The sequence below is a fragment of the Chenopodium album genome, chromosome 17 (genome assembly GCF_948465745.1).
Source record: "Chenopodium album chromosome 17, dcCheAlbu1.1, whole genome shotgun sequence".
NCBI lineage: Eukaryota > Viridiplantae > Streptophyta > Magnoliopsida > Caryophyllales > Amaranthaceae > Chenopodium > Chenopodium album.
The window spans coordinates 1597364-1620000 of record NC_137850.1 but is presented as its reverse complement, the minus strand read 5'-3'; the positions used below and the strand labels follow the sequence as shown (position 1 = coordinate 1620000).

Sequence of the window (22637 nt, the reverse complement as noted above, 5' to 3'; positions counted from 1 at the left end):
GAATAGGCTCACACTAACCTGATCTGCTAAAAGCACCTCTAGTTGTCAATTTATAAGCTAAAAGGAATTATAATAGTTAAGTGTCAAGCCCAAAGAAACCAACTTCAAACGTACGAGTAGTTACTTTTCCAAAAGTTGAAATTACTGACAGAAGATGACATATATATCGCACATAGCTAAAGTACCTAGCGACAGAGAAAAAGACAGCACCTCTCCCGCAATCACAAGCCCTGCGGTAGTTGTCTAGAGCCAATGTTGTTTCCACGACATCTTGAGTTTCAATGAATACAAGCTTATGCTGCATTATATCCTACAAAAATTAAAAACAGTTGAGTTGTTATTAAGGAAGCCCATCCCTCAAGTATTAAAAATCTTTATCCAGAAGAAAGATAAAGAAACTCTATGAAGTAAGATCCAGTTAAACACTAAACACGCACTGATAAACATGATAACATTTCAATAAAAGACTATTTTGTATAAAGCATCAACGCATTAATTCACAAAGCAAACAGCCGGATTTTTTTTGAAAATAAAATAAAAAATTTAAAAAAAAAAAAAAAAAAAAAAAAGAAAGAGATCAGGCAATGTAGAAAGTAAGGAAACATGATGCTTAATCATCATCTATACCTTCAGAATTCCAGTTTCATTCCAAGTATTAACAATGGCATCCATATATGAATAGCTGACAAAAAAGCATACTATTCCATCAGGAACTACAGAAACCATTTCTAGTAGTAGCCTTCCATAGTTCCTTGCAACACCTGGATCACTTCTCATATCATACTTTGTGCTGACGGGAAGTTGATCACTGAAACAAACATACAAACTAAATTAGTCACCAGCCAAGAGACAAAGATATTTACCTGTTAATCAAAGATATATATTCTCACTCAAAACTTCGCACAAAATAGAGTAAAATTTCCAGTGCAAAAAATAAGAATGCAGATAGCGCCTAAAGCTTTTACCTTCCACGAGTTAGAACCATCGGACATATGCACTCCCTAGTCAAGGACATGGTGAAACTTCGACTGACTACAGGATTGACGTTAAGAAGGCGAGGATACAGATCTATAGGACTCAGAGTTCCTGAGGTAATCACAACTGTCTGGAAGCGTTCAAATACAGGCTTTATAGCAAGTGAAGCATCATGACAGCTCAGCTGAAAAATTCCAAAGAACAAAAGAAATTTTAAAGAGAATCGCACGTAATGAAATCTAAAAGCACAAAAAATACAAAAAGGCAAGCAATACAGAAATGAAACACCTAAGACTTAAGGAAAATTCAACATGAGGACAGTAGATAGTAATAACATTACAACAGAGAACAGTTATAAAAACAAAGAGAAGGAGCAAGAACGACCATTAACTTTATACAACAGGCTAGCACTTTTATACACATGAATAACGTTTAAACCAACCTGGAGTATAGGATCAGGGATATCAGGCATTCTCTCATCGAAAGGTTCAATGATGATTGAGAAACCCCTCGTATATGTGCTTACTAGTGTTGCAAAATCACAAATTGTCTGAACATTTAAGTACTCATTTGTATAAGTTATTTCTAGTGTCAACATAAGAGAGTGCAGGCGGTCATAACAAAATCTCAAGGTTTTTTGGTCGAGTCCAACTTGAGAATTAAGGGATGCTACGAAAGAAACAGGCGACTCCTTTTCAAAATTCTCAGTTAGCAGCCGGCCTTTGAGATATTGCACCAATCTCCGCAAAACTGACAAAAAATGCTCTGCTCGGCGGATATTCCCAGGTACAGCCTCTTTCAGAATATCATCAGGAAGAGCTGGGTTGGAAAGCCAAGTATCTCCATCTGGAGAAAAAAGTAAATACATAAATAATAATAATAACAACAAAAACAACACCAGAAGCATTCAGTGAATCGTAAGGCAATGCCATCACCTGGATAAATAATAGATATTTTAAAATAAAATTCCTATACAACAATGACATACTTGGTAAATTTCTCCCTTGGCCCAACCCTTCAACAAGGCGGTTGTACTCTGCACGAAGTTTACCTGCATCTGTGGCCTTGAACCTTCCCAACACATCAAATGATAGAACAATAATAAGTTAATATTAGTTCATAAACTAACCTTCCACATAAAATGGATTACATAATCAATTAATATATACTCATAAACTAGTAAGCTAAAACAACAGATTGTTAACTTTTCAACTGACAACATCAAATACAAGCAATCCGTCCGTCCCTTATTGTTTGCCCCATTTCCTTTTTTAGAGTCAAACTTTGACAACTTTGACCATTCATTCTGATTAATATATAAGTCAAAAGACTATCATTGAAATCTTATTTGATTCATCATGGAGTATAGTTTCTAAATATGTAAATTTCATAAATTTTATTAACACAAATTTTAAGATAATAATGATCAAAAAACTGTCTTGAAAACCGTGTAAAAGAAAATGTTGCCAAGAATTGGGGGTGGAGGGAGTATCAATTTCTGTCTAGGCAACTATATAAAATATCTATAGGTTTGAGATAACATAATTGTAAGCGCATAATTGATTTTGGGCAATAAATTAGTGGAGTAATATCAAACTGAGAAGATGTAGTAGTGTTTTGATGAGAAGGGAGATATAGATAAGTAATTACCCCACAAATTGGGGTAGTTACATCCTCTTTAATATCACTTCATTCATCACCACCTCTAACCACCCTAACTTTCATTAATTTGACTTTTTATCACTTCCTAACTATGCTACCAGCTACCCACAATCAAAGTATGCCCTAAAAAACTATAAAACCCTAAAAAGTATCCGGCAACAAAATTGGTACCAAATCCTTCCTCCATTGTTGGCCTTAAGAACATTGGGTCACTTTGGTGAATGCAACCTAGCCACAATTGATTTAGCCACAGCAATATAGGCAATATCTTACAATTTTATTCTTCAATATTATTTGCTACACTTTGTTGAATACTAATAAGACAGCTAAGGCAAATTCCTTAGCAAAGCTCACTCTAGATCAACCTCATATAGTCATCTCAAAGAATCATGTTTTGACACCAACAGAAACCGTCCAACATTATTACTTATCATGTTGGCTAATATCCCAACAAGGAGAACAATTGATTGCAAGCAAGCCCCAAATTTATCAAACAAATAATGTCCAGCAACAAAGCTCATATTATGGCTTAAGCCAAATTCAAAATGAATTTAGCACTGAATGCTTTCTGCCATAGATGGGCTTAACAATATTGGATCATTGAGATGAATGCAACCATAATTTTAACCGGTTGAGCCTCAATCGTACGAAAGGCAATATCTTACAACTTCACTAGCTTTACACTGGACAATTTTTCATTACAAAACACAGCCTAGATCAACCTCAAATCTACGTAGCATGTTTTGGCACAGTAAGATATAGTCGAACATTATTGAGTACTCCCTCCATTTTTTTTAAAGTGACACAGTTTGACCGACACGGAGTTTTAGGAGATTTTATTGACTTTAATAAAATAAGATGTTAGTGGGGTAGGTTGGAGGAGTGGGAAATGATAAAGTAAAAAAGTGAGAGGAAGTAGGGATCATGGGAGGAGTGAGAAAATGATAAACTAAGAGATAGTGGGACCATTGGTAGGTGAATGTATATTATTAAAATGTAAGAGATTTCTAAAAGATGAAGTGTCACTTTAAAAAAAAAAAAACGGCCGCATAAGAAAAGTGTGTCACTTAAAAAAAAAACGGAGGGAGTACGTAGTAGGCTGGCTAATATACCAACAAGGAGAGCAAAAGGGTTGCAACCAAAAGTATTATGTAAAATAAAGTCCAGCAAAGAATATTACTATGGCTTAAGGATAAATTCAATTACAAACTTGTAAATTTTGAACCTCGTGACAGTCAAGAGCTGTTATAAGATCAAATTTTCATTAGTGATTTGAGAAGAATACAATGACAATATCTCTGCCAATTGCAAACAAAAGGCAACTTCAGCATTAAACTTTTTTGTCCAAGAGGATATTCGCTATACTCTCTACAATTCATCAAACAAATATAAATGCAGACCAGCATTAACACAATGGACTAACTGATAAGAAAGGTTGATTGAAACTCAAGGGTCATAAACAATTAATAAGGCAGCTTGCAAACAAAAATTTAAATACCTCTCAATCTCTTGATACATCTTAGAAATATTTCTGGTAGCACCTTCAAGAGTTTGTCTTCTCACACTGACACTAAGAGCCTCGATGCAGACATTATCAATGTTATGAGCCTCATCAAAAACAACCACAGACTCACATTGCATCTTTTCTGATATTATCCCGGCAACTTTTGGATCAAGTAGATACTAGTAACTGCACACCAAAACATGAGCAAATTGCACCATATGTCGTGCCAAGAAATATGGACACCATCCTTTCTGCTTGCCAAATGCTCTCAAATCCTGCAGAGTATAAACTCCTAGGGGCAAAAATTCATCAAAACTAGCTTTCTCGTAATTCTCAAAAAAGGAGCATGTAGGGATATTCGGATTTTCGATTGCCAAAGCTCTAACCCAACTGGCTGTGAGCTTCCGACAACCAGCATCAACAGAATCTCGATTTTCAGCAGAGACAACAGCTGGGTTTATGCACAAGTTCTTACGAGAAGATAACCCAACTGCAAGAAGCTGAGCTGAGGGGCCAAGGTGACAAACTTGATAGTCATAGAGCATTTTCAACTCTGCTAGGGTTTTCTCCATCTCATGAACCGTTCGAGTGCAGTAAATGAGTTTGATAGGTTTAGAAAGAGCATAACTAGTAATAAGGGACAAAAGGGCAATTGTTTTTCCAGTTCCAGTGGGCATTTCGAGCAAGCAATGACCCTTGGCATCAAGGGCTCGCTTGAGTTCGACCATGTAGGAATGTTGTTCAGGGTAAATGTGGTCATATGGGAAGTAAACTGTAATGTCTTCTATTTCAAACTTCATCTCGATCTCCCCACTTTGAACAATGGTTTAATATTATAGTGGGTTTTCAATGCTTGATCTCACCCACAAATCACTGCAACCCCACCAAATACACTAGCCAAATCAAGCTTCTACATTGGTTTTCTGAAATTATAAAAAGCAACCCCATTTAACAACAGTTCAAATGTATGATCAGACACACACACACGAAAAATATGAATGAATGCACATGTACAAATTAATTAAGTGTAAACCATAAAGATATTTTCTTGAAACAAACATACATCAACCCAAGAATCATTGATGGAAACCAACAAGTAGTAAATTATCAGGCCCGTCCCTGAGGCAGGGCAGGAGGGGCAGCCGCCCTAGGCCCAGGGTAAAGAGATTTGATTTCATATTGAATTATCTCGTACATAATTTTAGGGATATTTGATTCAATAATCAAATTAAGCTCATAAATTTCTTATCTTTTGGATATGATGTTTCATAATCTAAGAATTTACGAACCGTAAACTTAAAGCACTGATAATTAAATTAAAATATAAACCCTAGATTGTGAAATTGATATGATGATGACAACAACAAACAACTTACCTTAGAAGCTGCTTCAATGGGGGATACAACAACGGAGAACGCTTCAATGGAGAACGTTGAGTGCGCTTCAACGAATAACTCAGAGTCTGAGACTCTGAGAGAGGTAGGAAATAGGAACGGAGGCCTTTAAAACCCATGACCCGCCATAGTTATAATATGGGTTAGATCCGTCTAATAAATAAATGGGCGGGTCTTTATATCATCAATAATCAAACGTCGCTCCCATTTTACATATTAACGCTCCCTTTTTTTTACATGAATGGACTAGTTTATCCTTTTTGCAAGTTGTAGTAGACAAAAGGATTTTGTTGGTCATGAACATTACGGGAGTTATGTTTAAATGATGTTTTTTTGGATGAGGAAGTAATGGAGGTAATTCTTGGAATTTGCATTAATCTAGAAAGTTTCTACTTAAGAAATTGCCGTGGGTTGACTAGACTTGAAATTTTTAGCCTTTCTCCCAAACTACAGCGAGTAGATGTTTGGCTACAAGAAGCTGATTTGGAAGTGATTGAAATAAAGTTATCAAGCCTTTTGGATTTCAGATACTGGTATGGGGGTTGTTTGGGTGATCAATTATGTGAAATAGACGTTTCAGGCTGTAAGAATTTGAAAAGTTTGGACTTAGACTATGTTTTATTGGATGATCATGACCTGGGTGTCTTTTTAGAAAATCTTCCTGCTCTGGAACAATTGAGTTTAAGCAAGTGTCATTATTTGGAGTACGTTGAGATTTCAAGTGAACGCCTCGTCCACTTGGATTTTATTGACTGTAGAAGTTAAAATTGATACTCCTAACCTAAAATCGTTCTCTTATTGGGGACAAGGTGCCATATCTTTGGTGTCAAAGGGCCCAGCTTTGAAATTGACATATGCTATTGTTGACCTAGATACTGGCTTCGAGGATGAAAAATGCTATCTTGGATTCATTAAGTTAATTGCTAGGCTAAGTCACACTGAAAAATTCTCTCTCCGTCTTGCAACTATTAAGGTAACCAAGAATTCCTGTTGATTAATTCTCTAATAATCCTTTACCAAGGACATAAGTCTTCTTATTTAGCTGATCTGTTTCATACTACATGATACTTATACGTGTTCATGTTTTTTTCATGGGGGTGCTTTTGTTTGTGCCAATGAAGGATGCTATAATTCCAGAAAATGTGAGGCTGAAGTCCTGCTCTCCACTGTATGGTGTCAAGCATTTGATGGTTGAGATTCGTGTGTCAGCAATTCATGGCATTTTTGTATCAGATAATATGAAATCTATGAATTGTTGGCTTACTGTAATATTACATGGGTTTGAGAGAATTAATTGCAGAGATAGTAAAGGATGAAAGAAAGGCTAATGGATGGTGGAAAAAACTTTTCTTTTTCTGTTCAGTTTACATATGAGAAGCCATTGGAAGGCAAGAAAAAATGTTGTTGTTGGAAGTCTCTGGATATCAATAGTTGGCGGCATTCGCTTACCAATGTATCGCTTGAGTATGAAGAAGGAGATGAAGATGATACACAATTAGCAGAATTCTTTCGCAATGCCAGGATTGATGGAAAGATGGTGAATTTTGTCAAGACTACCGGGCCTGAAATGAAATACAGGCGAAGATGGTAAACCTTGTCAAGAATTCTAGGATCGAAGCATGTTTCTCCAAAGGTTTATCGACGGCATGCATATATTGAGTTCTTTGTTGGTGTTTTTATTAGGAGAGGATGTTTTTGAGCCAGTATTAATACCAAAGCTCGAAAATTATTCGCCTACCTTACCTTAGCTAAATCAAAAAATTGCATCCGTTTTTGAGTACTGAAGGTTAAGGAGCTTCTACTTTTTGTATGTGGTGGAACTGTGGAAGTATCTTTCTTTTGATCTGAGATCTGATGTTAATAACAGATTTAGATGTAGTTTATCTGGTTACTACAGTATATTTTTCTAAACTTATTCTGCAAGTTTATAACCCTTAGCCAAGCAAACGAAACTATCCCTTCTGGAATATCGTGATTAACCCGAAAATGCTTGACAATTTTATGGCTAATTGCACTCTTATGAAGAAAGTTTGGACTTCTATTTGTGTTCAGGATTCAATCCCTTCACAAATGCTACCTCTTGACAGTTTACAGACTTGCAGTCACACTATTGGAGAAAGAAATTACAATTTCAATTGATTATTGCTCCCCTTTGAAGGTTTTTCTGCCCTCTTTTGTCATATCTCTTCTGTCAATTTTGTTTAAACATCTGGCTTGTTTCTTTATTTTCAGTATATATATATATATATATATATATATATATATATTTTCCATTATTTTTGAATTTGTTGTATATGGTGTGATAGTATCTGGTCTTGTTTAATGGGTTTGTTAAGGATTAATATTATTAGATAATGGGTACAAACTGTGTTTTGTGAGGAAATTTCTCAAAATTGTGGGTAAAAAATCTCCCTGAATATTCTTTAGTTTTCCAAAGATTTCATTTGTTTTGCTTTTCCGTTTTCTCATTAAATGAACTTTGATTCTGAATGGAAAACTTCATAGAATAATATAAGTATATAGATGTAAGTCATGTAACTATACTTTTCCAAAGATTACATTTGTTTTGCTTTTCTGTTTTCTCATTGAATGAACAAACTTAGCTAAATTGAGGACTACGTATATATATCTACCAATTTCATATTGATATACTCATTAACTTAAAGTTCGGCCTATAAACTAAGACCGCTATTATAAATATTTCTCCCTCTGTTGAAGCTGGGTTGAGAATTGAAGTTACTTCTTTTATTATTTACATTGGCAATGTCCAACATTCCGTATAATGTAAAAACCCCCACATGACTCGGATACTACCTAATACGAAGTATTATACTGTATATTATTTGTACTGTTATTGTACCATAGTAATTTTTTTATATAATACATTGATTCGGGATTCATCCTCGAGGGAAAGGTTCAAATCTTACACGAGGATTAAATTATGATAGACACATAAACACATAGATAAAGACTTACCCAATAATTAGTCAGTCAACATCACAATTATTGTAGAGTCTCATTGATATCCCCTTGGTATCTCCGTACTAAGCTTATGGTTGGCATTTTATGAACAACTCTACCTTTTTTTTTTTTTTTTGAGAAAGAACAACTCTACCTCTTTACTCTTATCTTTAGTCCCATTTTATCCCAAATAAAAAATAAAAAAAAAAAGTAGGTTGATGGCAGTGGAAGCGATAGATATAGTGATTGTTGGTGGTGGAATTGGTGGTTTAGCTACTGCTCTTGCTCTCCACAGGTTCCTTTTACTTCTGTTTTACCACTACGTTACACATATATGATAAAACACTCTCACTACCCGTTTGATTAGCGGTCATAAATCATGAGAATAGTAATGAATTTGTGGGTAAATTTGTAAATGAAACCCATGTACACTACTTTGGTAATAGACTACTCTATCCTCATTTATGTGATTTTTTTCATAAAATTCCATTACCACTCGATATCTCCTCGGATAAACAAGGGTATTGTAATACAAAATTTTTCACAAAATTTACACACAAATTCATTTCCAATTCCATGATTTCATGCCATAGGGGATCACTTCCAATTTTTGTGGAAATTGTTTTTGTAGGGTTATTTTGAGGTATCTATTACTAAATAGGAGGTTAGTTTTGAAAAAAAAAAAAAAAAAATACTCCGTATATCTAAGATAAGACTTTAGGGATTAGCTAGGTGTTCCTCTTAATATACTTGACTAGTCCATGGTTGCTAATTATTGGCTAGAGGCTGGTCATATTATTGTGTAGGAATAGGATGTTACCAAGTTGATGTAGCTTGGTTTCTAGTTTCTACTCGTATCATGTAAGGAAGACAGTTTTATTTTATTTTTTTTTTAAAAAAGACAAGAAATATGATGGTTTACATAATTGAGTGAAGGATGGATGAAAAGTAATGTAAACGATATAAAGAGGCAAAGTTGCTATCTGAAATGTAATGTCTGCTGTGTATGCATCAGGAAAGGTATTAAGAGTGTGGTGTTAGAGAGGTCAGATACGCTGCGAGCGACAGGGGCTGCTATTGGTGTTTTCCCTAATGGCTGGCGTGCCCTCCACCAGCTTGGCCTTGACTCCAGTCTTCGATCAACTGCTGTTGCACTTCAAAGGTGACCAGGCTATTGTATTTCTGAAATGCCAATCAGCTGCATGACATCTGAATTACTCAAATTTGTTTACTTTCAGTATTTTGTTTCTGTCTTGCTAACATCCTTCAGTATCCTACAGTGCAGTTGATGTTCAGGCTGAGACCAGTGTCGAACAAAGGTTTCTTTTGTGGTAATCATTACAATTATTTTGGTTTTGTCTAACTGCACTAAGATCCTCTATAAATGTTTCTAAGATGCAGTTTGTTTACTCGTGTTACAGTGAAGGGGAGGCTCGTTGTATAAAACGAACTGATCTCATTGAAGCCCTAGCAAATGCGCTACCACTAGAGACAATACGTTTTGGCTGCCAAGTTGTATCTATGTATGTTGAAAGATCAAGTTCGTATGCAGTTCTTCAACTCCATGACGGGAGCTTAATCAGGGCTAAGGTATTACAGTCTCTGCTATATACTTTCCGATGGAGCCAAGTTGTTCACCATATTTCCACTTTAAATTCTTCTGATATTAATCAAATTTATTCAATTAGCCTGACTGCAGTGACTGTCTCACATTGCAGAAGTTTATCTTACTATGGTGTTGCATTGGTTGTCGCACTGTTGCACCATGTTTCTGAGTTTTGTCATGTCAAGTTGTCAACTGTTTGCAACCTTTATTGGCAATGTTATCTGTTAGTGATGAGATTCGAACCCGTGACCTCTATGTCACGTTGGCTCCGATACCATGTTAGTGGACCATCTCAACCAAAAGCTTAAGGTAATGGTTGAGACCCAGGAATATGTTATATACTCTATCATTATCTTGTATAGGCTGTATTGGACTATCAGCTTTGTGCTGGCCATGGTTCTGTACAACTAAAAAAGTATCAATTTTGACCTGAGGAACTGATATAGTGATATGTATCCGCATGATCTTCAGAACCATACAGTATGAACTTTTCCTTCATTATGTGCAGTAACAGATAGTCATTGCATGTTAGATCGAAGTTTAAATCAGTAATTACCTTTCTCTGATTACTGAGGTAATGTTCTGTATATAGACTATGTACAAGCTACTTACCACACATATGAGAGAATTATTTTTAAAGATATTGGGATAACGCTAATGTTGTAATCTAGGCTTTATATGTAACTGATGCATATGCCTTCTGGAGTTGAAATCTATGTTACTCTGTTGTTCAGATTTTAGGCTCCCCCAATTTGTAAAACATTTTACTATACAGACCTGTATTAGTATTTTGATCTATCTTACCAATATTTCAAATATGAATCTTTGTCGAATAATTATACATCTACAAATTTGACTAGCAGGTGTTAATTGGCTGTGATGGAGCAAACTCAATCATTGCAAATTACATTGGCTTAAAGCCTACTCGACTTTTCTCCACATGTTCAATCAGAGGCCTGACTAAATATCCAAATGGTCATGGATATGCTCCTGAGTTCTTGAGAGTAAGAATAGATGAGCATTTAGTTGGAAGACTTCCAATTGATGATAAGACAGTATACTGGTTTGTTGCGCTGCATGGGGTACAAAAAGGTATAACTGGAGCTATTTTATCGCTCTTCAAAAATCCCTTTAGATCTTTTCCTTCCTATCAACCATTTCAATTTCAATTTAATAATTTTATTGATATATGACCTTCCTGATATATTGTCATGGTTATAAATCTGTTACAAGATATATTGTCATGGTTTTATTACATGATATATCTCAGGAAAAATACATTATGTTCTTAATAAGATTGAGTCTACACAACTAATCTGTTTTTTAGCAGATGCTGATGTGCCAAAGGATCCTGCTTCCATCAAACAATTGACCTTAAGCATAACAATGGGTTTACCTAAGGATATCGTGGAGATGATAGAGAACACTGACTTAAGCTCTGTCATTCACACGATTGAGATATCGAGCCCCATGGAATTTACTTTCAGGAAACTTACGCAGAGAAACTGTAACAGTAGCTGGGGATGCTTGGCATGTTATGGGCCCATTCATTGGTCAGGGTGGGTCTGCAGCGTTAGAAGATGCAATTGTTCTGGCTAGATGTTTATCAAAGAAGATATGCATTCTTGATGTGAACGGGAGTATAATGCATTTGTCAGCACAGAAGGCTATGGAAGCTCTGGATGACTATTTGAAGGAAAGGAGGCAGCGAGTAGCACTATTATCGACCCAAACTTATGTCACAGGCTTATTGTTAGTTGAAAATCCCTCTTTGCTGGTAAGATTCCTGTGCATTGTAATCCTGTTTGTTTTTTTCCGAAATGCACAAAAACACACAAAATATGATTGTGGTAAACTCTAAAGCCATTCTGGTGCTGTCATTGTAAATATTTTCAATATCTCTGGGTTGGATTACTTGGATATGTCACACTTTAGTCTTTTTTTTTTTTAATTTTTTCCCCATGGTTTTCTGATTCATTGTTTCCACTGAGATAATTTTTGTACAGCTAGTTATAGTTAAACATAAAAGATGCACGCGAATTTTTTTTTTTGGTGCAATACTGTAATAGAATCCTGTAATGATTGTTGAAATTCCAAACGAGTTTTAAGTACCGTATTATGTCATCTAGCCTAGTTCAATCTGATGGATGTACAACAGTCATAAGAAAGGCAAAGCTCTTCCAAATTATCTTATCGTTTCCAGTCTTCTAGAATGTTTTCTCAAGGTATTCAGATTCGAGGCACAATTCATGGCTATAACCTCGTTAAATAGTCAATAAATTTGCCACATGATTATTAATCTGTTCGACAAGAATAGATTTGGGTCGAAATTCAAAACACTTAGGTGAGTCCAAAAAGGATTTTTTGCTAATTCGGTCCACTTTCTCAATCATTATCATTTGGTTGTCTTCACTAACATTGTTTACTCTCTGTCAATCTAAATGAATAATGCAGTAGTATGCTATTTCTCAAAAAGAAAAGGGTTCAATAAAAAAACAAACGAAGTAATATCCAATAAATGGAGATAATATATTCTAAATTTAGTTTAATTTTAATAATTCAATAGCAGTACTTCCAAAGGCATATTATATAATATAGAATCAATAATCCTAAATCTAGAGAGAATTATTTAAACTAGATATTAGAACATGACTATATATATATATATATATCATACTTATATGAGAACTAATTTAATAAAAATTTAGAACATGTGAGTTAAAATTTAGAACATGTGACTCAAACTAAAATTTTGAACATATGAGTAATAATTTAGAACATTTGTGTGAGTAATATGTTTAGAACATCTGATTTAAGAATTAGAACAAGTGATTAAAAATTTATAAAATTTGCTTTATGAAATTTTAAACATATGAGTAAAATTTAGACATATGATTTAAGATTTTGAACATGTGAATAAAAATTTAAAACAAACTGATATAGAATATAGAAAGTGCGAGTAAAGAATTTAGAACATACGAGTAAAAAAATAGAACATATAATTTAAATATGGAACATATAATTAAAAATCTTAAAACACACGTTTTAAAATTTAGAATATACAAGTTAAAATTTTGGAACAAGTTATTTAAAATTTATGACATCGAACTTAATTAATTTATGGTTTAGAATATGTGAGTACTAAATTAAAACATTTCATTTAATTTCGAACACCTAAGGAAAAGTTTAGAACAACAGATTTAAAATTTAGAACATACGAGTAAAAGTTTAGGATATATGTATATATATATATATATATATATATATATATATATATATATATATATATATATATATATATATATATATATATATATATATATATATATATATATATATATATATATATGAAAAAATAAAAATTATAAAAATAAAAAGAAGTGGAGATCGAACGCTCACTTTTCTCTTGGGATTTCAAACTTGCAGGTTGTTGCTTGGATCGGGTTTGTGTTGGGTTGTCATAGGTTTTAGCTAGTATATCCCAAAGTTCGTGAGAAGTTTTTGTTTGACAAACAAGAGGAAAGTGATTAGAGTGTCGATGATGGCACCAAAAATTAGCTTATTTTGGCGAAACCAAGTTTGATAAGCAGGGTTTGGAAATATGGTGTCTTTGGCTATGGTTATGGTGTTGGAATGGTTCCGTCGATATGTTTGTCTCATAAGTCGTAGCTAATGAGCACGACTCCATCTTGATTTTTCCATGAAAATAGTTGTTGGAAGTTAGCGCGATCGAGTTAGGGATCATAACCTTGATCAAAGGTTTTGAGGGCTCATTCACGTTTGGGAACAAAATTAGATTATTCTTGTTGTCGTCGTTGAAAATGTTTTGAATTTTCAACTCAAACAACAAAATTTACAAAATTACAAATCCATTCTTCAATTGACTCATAATTTTCATTTTTTTTTTCTTTTAACCTCCATAACATTTACTTTATTATTAATTTCAATTCTAACCCCTATTTATAATCTATTGAACATATTAATCTACGTACCCTCTTTGAAATTCTAATTAGAATGGGATTGCTATCTCAAAATCTTATCTAATTAGAATTGAAAATTTTGGCGTCTTAACTTGTGAATTGTGATCCAAGTTTCTTGTGGCTCAAACTTAATTCGTGTTCGGCAACAAAACTTTGAACACAGCGAAAACTTTACGTGCAATTCATTATAACAGTTTAATACCGTTTTATCCGATCTTCAAATGAACTACAATTAGGACGGCATTTGCATTTTGGACATGAAGTATCAAAATTTCTTATTTCTAATTATTTCTTTTGTGTTAAACCGATAATTCTTTTGTGTTAAAATGATTATTGTTACATTACTCTTCTATTTGATTATTTGCATGATCATATGGTGAATTTGGCTATACTCAAATTGAATTAATGTGGATAATGATTAGTTAGTTTGTTAAACACTATCTAATCTGTCGATTTGTATGTGCATTTGTTGTTTTGATCCTATTCAGGAATTTTTTTTTTTTAATATAATGCTTCTTTAGATTATAAATTGACTAGGCTGACATTGTTCCGAATTATTTGAATGACATTTTAATCCAATATTTTGATTCACACGAGTTGCCCAAGTAGCAAACTCCAGCCTAGACTTCCAATGCCAGCTACAAGCCTACAAGAACTTGTAAGTTGTAACAGATAAATAACCACCTTTACCACCTCATTTTAATGTATATATAAATAGTATTGGTCGGTTGACTATTTTTAAAAAAAAATGACACATAAGTCTATAATCTTTATGAGCATTAACCAATTATGAGTATTTATAGGTGATGTATGGAGATGGAAGAAGTATGTAGAAAATTCTATATGCTCTTTAAATTGCCACATAAATCCAAAATCTTCCTAAGCACTAACCAATTCTAGATTATTCCATAATTCTCCACCAAAATCTCAATATACGAGAATTTTCTAAAAAAAATTGCACACCTTGAGACATTATTAATTGGACTTATTAAATTTGGGTCACACTAACCCAACAATAAATAACCACAACTACCAACTCTTTAGGAATGCACCTTGCTTTAATGTTGGAAACAAACCCTTTTTTTTCTCAACTGCTATTTGTCGCTCCCAAATTACCAGGTAACGCTCCCTTTTTGACTTGAATGGACCACTATGCCCTTTATGCAATTTGGGTTATAAAAAGGACCTTGTTCCCCATTTGGACACAATACATGAAACGGTCCCCTCACTTCACGACATTGCTGTCCCGAGCTTCCCAAAATCGGTCCCCACGACCTTGCAACCAAATCGGTCCCCACGACCACCTAAATTTTATATTTTCAAAAATCGTTAAATTTTCCGACGGGTCTTGGGTCATGGACGGCGAGTGGAACATACGTACGCCGGAGAATGCGTCGGATCATTCTGTAAGTTTTTTTTTTCGGTAATTAGGACATCCGCCTAAAATTTCCGGATGTACCATGGAACATCCGGAAATTTCAAGCGGAAGATGGGATCCGCCTAAAAAATCCGGATGTTCCATAGTACATCCGAAAATTTCAGGCGGATGTACCTAGGGACATCCAGAAATTTTAGGCGGATGTCCCTATTCAATTTTTTTTTTTTTTTTTTTTTTTAAATGTTAAGTACGTTTATTTAATTTTTTTTTATGTTTATTAAGTTTTTTTTTTATGTATTTTTTTTCGTGGTCTTGTGATTATTGTTGTGATTTAGTATTTGATAATTAATGTAATTTTGTTGTATTAATATGATTATTAGTAATATGTTTATTTTATGTTTCATTATTATTATTATTATTATTTATATTATTATTATTATTATTGAAAATATTATTATTATTATTATTATCAATATTATTGTTATTATTATTATTATTATTATCGTAGTTGTTGTTGATATTATTGTTGTTGTTGTTGTAGTTGATATTATTATTGTTGTTGTTGCTGTTATTTTTATTGTTGTTGTTGTTGATATTGTTATTATTAATTAGTAGAAATATAATTTTAATATTAATATTAATATTAATATTAATATTATTATTATTATTATTATTTATTAATTAATTAATGTTATGGTCTTATAAATTGTTTTGTAGTTGTTGTTATAATTTTTTATTATCATTAATATTGTTATTGTTTTGTATTTGTTGTTATTATTATTAGTATTGTTATTGTTATTATTATTAGTATTGTTTTTATTATTTTTATTATTTTTATTATAATTAATATTATTATTATTGTTTTTATTATTATTATATTGACATAAAGCATGTTTTGTTTAATTTGTATAGGATATGGAATCTGAGGAAGGCGGTGACGGTGTGAATTATAGTGGGAATTTTGTCACCGATAAGTTTTTTCCTACATTTGACGATGTTGTTACATGGGCTGATGGTGTTTCCATAAAATTGGGATTTTTATTGGTGAAATCGTCTTATAACAAAACCAGAGATGGTCGGCCGTATCGGTACCCTGCTGTGGCCATAAAATTGGGATTTATATTGAAGATCCCGGGTCAAGGTACCCTGCTGTGGCCGAAAGCACGGAAAGTACTCGTAAATCCACGCTTGCAGAAGCGTGAGACAACCAGCAATCGAATCAGCACCTTTCCGTGATGCCGTGCCCAGTTGCCGATACAAGTAGGCTAGTGCAGCTGTTCCCCAAGCATACTCGTTAATAGGGACATCCGTGTGACATAGCTCGTGGAGGAAGGAAGGATGCGTACGGTTACCACTCTTGTCTACAAACAGTGTACCTCCAAGCACTAACCACAAGTATGCATCAAGCTGCTCACTAAAATCCCGGTCAACCGCCAATGTCGACTCAAAAATCTTATCAGTCAACACCCCACTACCCTGCCAAATGGTCTTTGTGCCGCAAACCTCAGACAGATCATCTGGAGTCATATCCATGGTGACCGAGCACGCGTCCCGTAACACGTCCATGATAGGAGTAGTGGACACCATATTGCCTGCAACCCGTAACCCAAGTATGTGGTACACGTCGTGCAGCAAGATCGTAATCTCCCCAAATGGCATGTGAAAGGTGTTCGTATCTGGCTGCCACCTCTCAACAAAAGCAGAAATCAACGGCCAATCAAGTCTCTTAAACATCAGGCCGGGCAAGTGAGACAACCAATTAGCATCAATCGCCGCAATGTCCTCCACAGATTGACGACCTCGCCAAGTGAACAAGTCAGAACATAACTTTGTCCTACTCAAACAGCGCAAAACACTACGCTCCTGCTCCATCCAGATATACCGTGCCACGTGACCGCCAAAACTAGGGATAACTGACCCATCCTCAGGCCCACCCGGCATCGGTTCCTGCACTAACCATGCCTCTGCAGAGCTGGAAGTAGGCTGACTCGACCCACTACCAACAAATCTCCCAAACTGACCCCTATATACCATATGGAAATCCTGAGGGTCCTGTTCTTCATCCCGGTCACCAGCATGACTAGCCGAACATTCGTCTTCCTCGTCAGATATGGGTGCTCCACTTGCAGAGTACAAGGGCCGACTACTACCAGACTGTTGGTCTCTCGACCAACCACTAGTAGACCCGTATTGCTGCTGCTCGGGTTGAACCGGTGAAGATCGAGATGTCTGTCTCCTAACAGACGCATTCAGACGTCGTGATATTGCATGTCGAGCACCAGAACCCTCGATCTACATAAAATTAAAAAATAATCCAATTTTAGTAATAACAATAACAATAACCATAATAACAATAACAACAATAATAATAATAACAACAACAACAACAACAAATACAAATTAACAACAACAAATATAACCTTAACAACAACAATAACTAACAACAACAACAACAACAACAACAACAACAACAACAACAAATACAAATTAACAACAACAACAATAACCATAATAACAATAATAATAACACTAATATCAACAACTATGATACTAATCATAATTAAAAATATTAATAATAGTATTACTAATAACACTAATAATAATATTGTTATAACAACAACAACAACAAAAAAAAAAAAAAAAATTAAACAACAACAATAACCATAAAAACCCTAATATCAAATTAGATTAATAATAATACTAATCATATTTTTAAAAATAATAACACTAATGATAATAATAATAATAACAATAACAATAACAATAACAATAACAATAACAATAATAACAATATCAACAATAATAATAACAATAATAATAATAATACTAACCATAACACTTCAAAATAACAACAAAAATAACAAAATCCAAAAAAAAAAAAAAAAACAAATTAACAACAACAACAATAACCTTAACATTAATAATAAAAACCTAATATCAACAAAATAATAAGAATTATCATATTTTTTAAAATAATTACATTACAAAATATAATAAGCACAATAATAACAACAACAATAATAATAATATCAACAATAATCACCATAACATTTCAAAATAACAAAAAAAAAAAAAACAAAATCCGAAAAAAAAAATAAAATTAACAATTTTATTAACGGGCCAAAAAAAAAAATTGGAACTTCCGCCCAAAATTTCCGGAAGTTCCATGGAGGATCCGCCTGGAATTTCCGGATCCTCCATGGAACTTCCGGAAATTTTGGGCGGAAGTTCCTGGGATCCGAAATTAAAAAAAAAAAATACCTCGTCTCCACCATCGCCGCCGCCTCCGCCGCCGCCACCAGCGCCGCCGAAGGTCCTCCCTCCGAATCTCAGCCTAATCCGCCTCGAATCACCCATTTTCTTTTGTGTTTATGATGATTGTTGTTTTTTTAAAAAATGAAGAACAATTTTTGAATTTTTTTTTAAAAAAAAAATGTTGTTTTAGAGAGTTAGAGAGTAAGAGAGTTAGAGAGAGAAGTAAAGAAGTGAGAAATGTTGGTTGGGAAGGAAAAAACCGTATTTATATATTAGGGGTAAAATTGGAATTTCAAGAAAAAAAGGGAGCGTTACCCGGTAAAATGGGAGCGACAAATAACAACACCCTTTTTTTTAAGGAAGTAATAAGATTGAGAGTTGTAGTTGTATTAAGTAATTTCTTTGTAGCCGTTATCATGTCCTTGGGATAGCTGAAGAATTACGGTGTTATCTTATGATTATATTTTACAAAAGAAGTCATAGGAAAACAAATCCGAATGGAAGGATTTATCATATCTATAGTTAGTTAGTAGTTAAACAGAATTTTTATTTAGGCTTTCGAATGGGCTTTCATGAGATAATACACTTTGTTAGCCAATTATTATAAGAGGCACTTGCTAATTGATACTTGTGCAGATAAAACTACAAGTGCAAGTAGCAAATGATGATTTATTGTAATCCTCTTTGGTAGCTATGTCAGCTATGCATCATGATTCATCACCTCAACTTAGCATTGTAAGGTCTAAAATGGAGGAAATTTTAGATGTATTGTTTTTTCATGCAAGCATATATGGAGCTTTGTGTTTGTAATACTTTTAGTTTGAATTGTTACAAAGAAATGAATGTAATCTTTCACTTAACCTTCAGATACTTCTTAAATTTTGATTGTGTTCGTAATTTTGTTAGATTAAAACCAAATAGTAGAAAAATAATTACAATCGAATTTGTGTTCAATAAAAAAAAATATGAACATGCAATACTTTAAAATTGATCATTTTGTACACTAAAAATGAACATTAGTATATAAAAAAAGAACAAAAATATATATATATATATATATATATATATATATATATATATATATATATATATATATATATATATATATATATATATATATATATATATATATATATATATATATATATATATATATATATATATATATATATATATATATATATTTATATTTATATTTATATATATATATATATAGGGGAAGGCTCTCGTGAGAATTTTTCTTATATGAGAATTTTTCTTATGTGAGAACACTCTTTATGTTCTAAATTTTTACTCGTATGTTCTAAATTTTAAATCTGATGTTCTTAACTTTTTTTTTTTTAGGTGTTCTGAATTAAATCAAATGTTTTAATTTAGTACTCACATGTTCTAAACCATAAATTAGTTAAGCTTGATGTCATAAATTTTAATTATCTTGTTCCAAAATTTTAACTTTTATGTTCTAAATTTTAAAACAGATTTTTAATTATATGTTCCAGATTTTAAAGCGTATGTTCTATTTTTTTACTCGTATGTTCTAAATTCTTTACTCACACTTTCTATATTCTATATCAGTTTGTTTTAAATTTTTATTCACATGTTCATAATCTTAAATCAAATGTTTTAAATTTTACTCATATGTTTAAAATTTCATAAAGCAAATTTTATAAATTTTTAATCACTTGTTCTAATTCTTAAATCAGATATTCTAAACATATTACTCACACAAATGTTCTAAATTATTACTCATATGTTCAAAATTTTAATTTGAGTCACATGTTCTAAATTTTAACTCGTATGTTCTAAATTTTTACTCACATGTTCTAAATTTTAATCAGTTCTCATATAAGTATGAATTCTCACATATGGACCTATTCTCACCGGATCCCTCCTATATATATATATATATATATATATATATATATATATATATATATATATATATATATATATATATATATATATAATATTTTGTTTATTATTATGTACAATGAATTTGAATCTATAAGAAAATCATGCTCACTTTTAATATACTAAATGTATGTTCATAATTTATTTTAAACGTGTTAATTTGTTTACGTAGCTTATTTTTTTCTCTCTAAATGTTCATTTAATATAATGTATTCATATATTTTTATGGAATGTTCATTTTAATAGGTATGGTCAAGCTATTCTATGATTGTATGATGAATGTTCATTTCTAACATACTAACACATTCATATTTTTTTATTACTAAATATTTATTTTTTTTACGTGTTCGTTTTTTGTTAATAAATGATCATTTTATTTTTACGTGTTTAATTTTTTATTTTATTTTTTTTACTAAATGTTCATTTTTAAGGTCGTTGTAACACCCCAATAATTCTCTCTTTAAACTTGTGAGGACCCTGAACAATATTCAAGAGAATTACTGGCGTGCTACCGCCACGTGTTCAAACGTTAAGGCTTTATTAGAAAATAGCAGCGGAAAACTAAAATAAATATATATAACTTTCAAAACCAATAACCAAAACCAAATTAAATCTTACAACTTGGAACCCTTAAGGCCCTTATTCAAAACTGAGACCAATAGAAATAGTATGAAAGCAAAATTGAGTTTAAATAACTTTAATTGTAAATACTAAATAAAATAAGAAAAGCAACCAACTCTTCATTCAAGATCCCACCATCTAGAAATAGATGTTGCATGTATAAGAACATGTGGTTAATCTGCTCCCCAATATTACAAGTGTAAAAATTGGATCGTCACAGGGTCATTGAAAGGCGAAGACCGTGACCAAAGAAAGACACACACAAAAGCACGCAATCAGCAAAGCTGAGTACATACAAGCTGCGAAATAAATTAAGAAAATACCTAACATGCTACTTATAATCAAGCATAAGCATCATTAATTAAATACAGACTCAACACATGACTCAATTATCAAATTTATTAAGACCTCACTAGTTGATATTAACTAACTCATTTATTTATTTCATTGGATTTAGCAATAGACAAGATTGTCCAACCCATGTCCCATTTGGAACATCAATAAAAGAAAAACCCCATGCCTCCTTTCGGAAGCATCAATAAACATCCAACAACCACGGTCGCGACTCCGTGACCGTAGTTAGTATGAGATCTCACCTAACTCCTAGTTTTTTAAAAAAATAATTGAAATAGGAGACTCGTAGATCAGACGGCCTCGATAAAAGTACACGGCTAATACCCCATGTACCCCAACCCCTGATTGTCATTACTCCAGATGTGCACCAATCTAGAGTTTTATTGCTCATCCATCTTGCACTTTACGTGATTTACATCTTTAAACTTAGTGATGACTCATATACATAACAATACAAACATTCCAAACACAATTCAATCAAACAAGGCAAGTTTCCAATTTCAATTCTTGATTTATTAGTGACAAACAACATTTATTATTTATTCCTTTACTATCTCGGTGTATAAACACCTTGAGTGCATAAGGCACCCCAAAACCTCAACCTCGTCTTGCAAGACTTGAATTCTTCCTTTACTCATCATGTTTGCATAATCATAAATGAGTAATAAATTAATCTTTACACCAATCACATACCTTTGCCTCTAAGCGCACCTTGCATAATTAGAGCACGAATAATACTTGCAATATAAAATAGTGCACATCATATGAAATTCACAATGTATAACCAAACAATCTAACTCAGTCATTCCTATACATGATACTAAGTTCTCGATCCGTCCTTAAACATGCACCTAAAAGCAAGGTTTCGTAACTTGTACGTACCTTGAATAAACGAATTGGTATGCCACTTTACTATCTAGAAATCACCTTCAATAAATTCCTCTCCTAAACCAAACAATAACATCTCAATCAATACCCAATCAATCAAATTTACAACAATACTAACTTATTTTAAAACCTTCAAAATCCAAATCAA

General features: G+C 32.9%; 1 protein-coding gene and 2 pseudogenes across 2 annotated transcripts in view; 1 reads left to right on the top strand and 2 right to left on the bottom strand.

The window, feature by feature from the left end:
- The window catches only part of LOC145587336 (general transcription and DNA repair factor IIH helicase subunit XPD-like), a 10466-nt gene extending 4846 nt beyond the window's left edge, over positions 1-5620 (bottom strand). The window contains exons 1-7 of the mRNA XM_081644064.1: positions 5518-5620; positions 4136-5064; positions 1964-2046; positions 1418-1821; positions 966-1159; positions 628-808; positions 186-310 (exon numbers count right to left, since the gene is read on the bottom strand). Coding sequence (XP_081500190.1) covers positions 186-310; positions 628-808; positions 966-1159; positions 1418-1821; positions 1964-2046; positions 4136-4278 — 1130 coding nt within the window. The 5' untranslated portion in view covers positions 4279-5064; positions 5518-5620. The remainder of the gene's footprint in view (positions 1-185; positions 311-627; positions 809-965; positions 1160-1417; positions 1822-1963; positions 2047-4135; positions 5065-5517) is intronic.
- Positions 4321-4941, bottom strand: LOC145590207 (general transcription and DNA repair factor IIH helicase subunit XPD pseudogene; annotated as a pseudogene).
- Positions 5621-8681: 3061 nt separating the features above from the next.
- LOC145589343 (monooxygenase 1-like) lies at positions 8682-12192 on the top strand (annotated as a pseudogene). Its single transcript, XR_014101646.1, has 6 exons — positions 8682-8791; positions 9512-9658; positions 9777-9827; positions 9918-10086; positions 10966-11194; positions 11433-12192. The product of XR_014101646.1 is annotated as a monooxygenase 1-like (transcript).
- The last annotated feature ends 10445 nt before the right edge of the window (positions 12193-22637 follow it).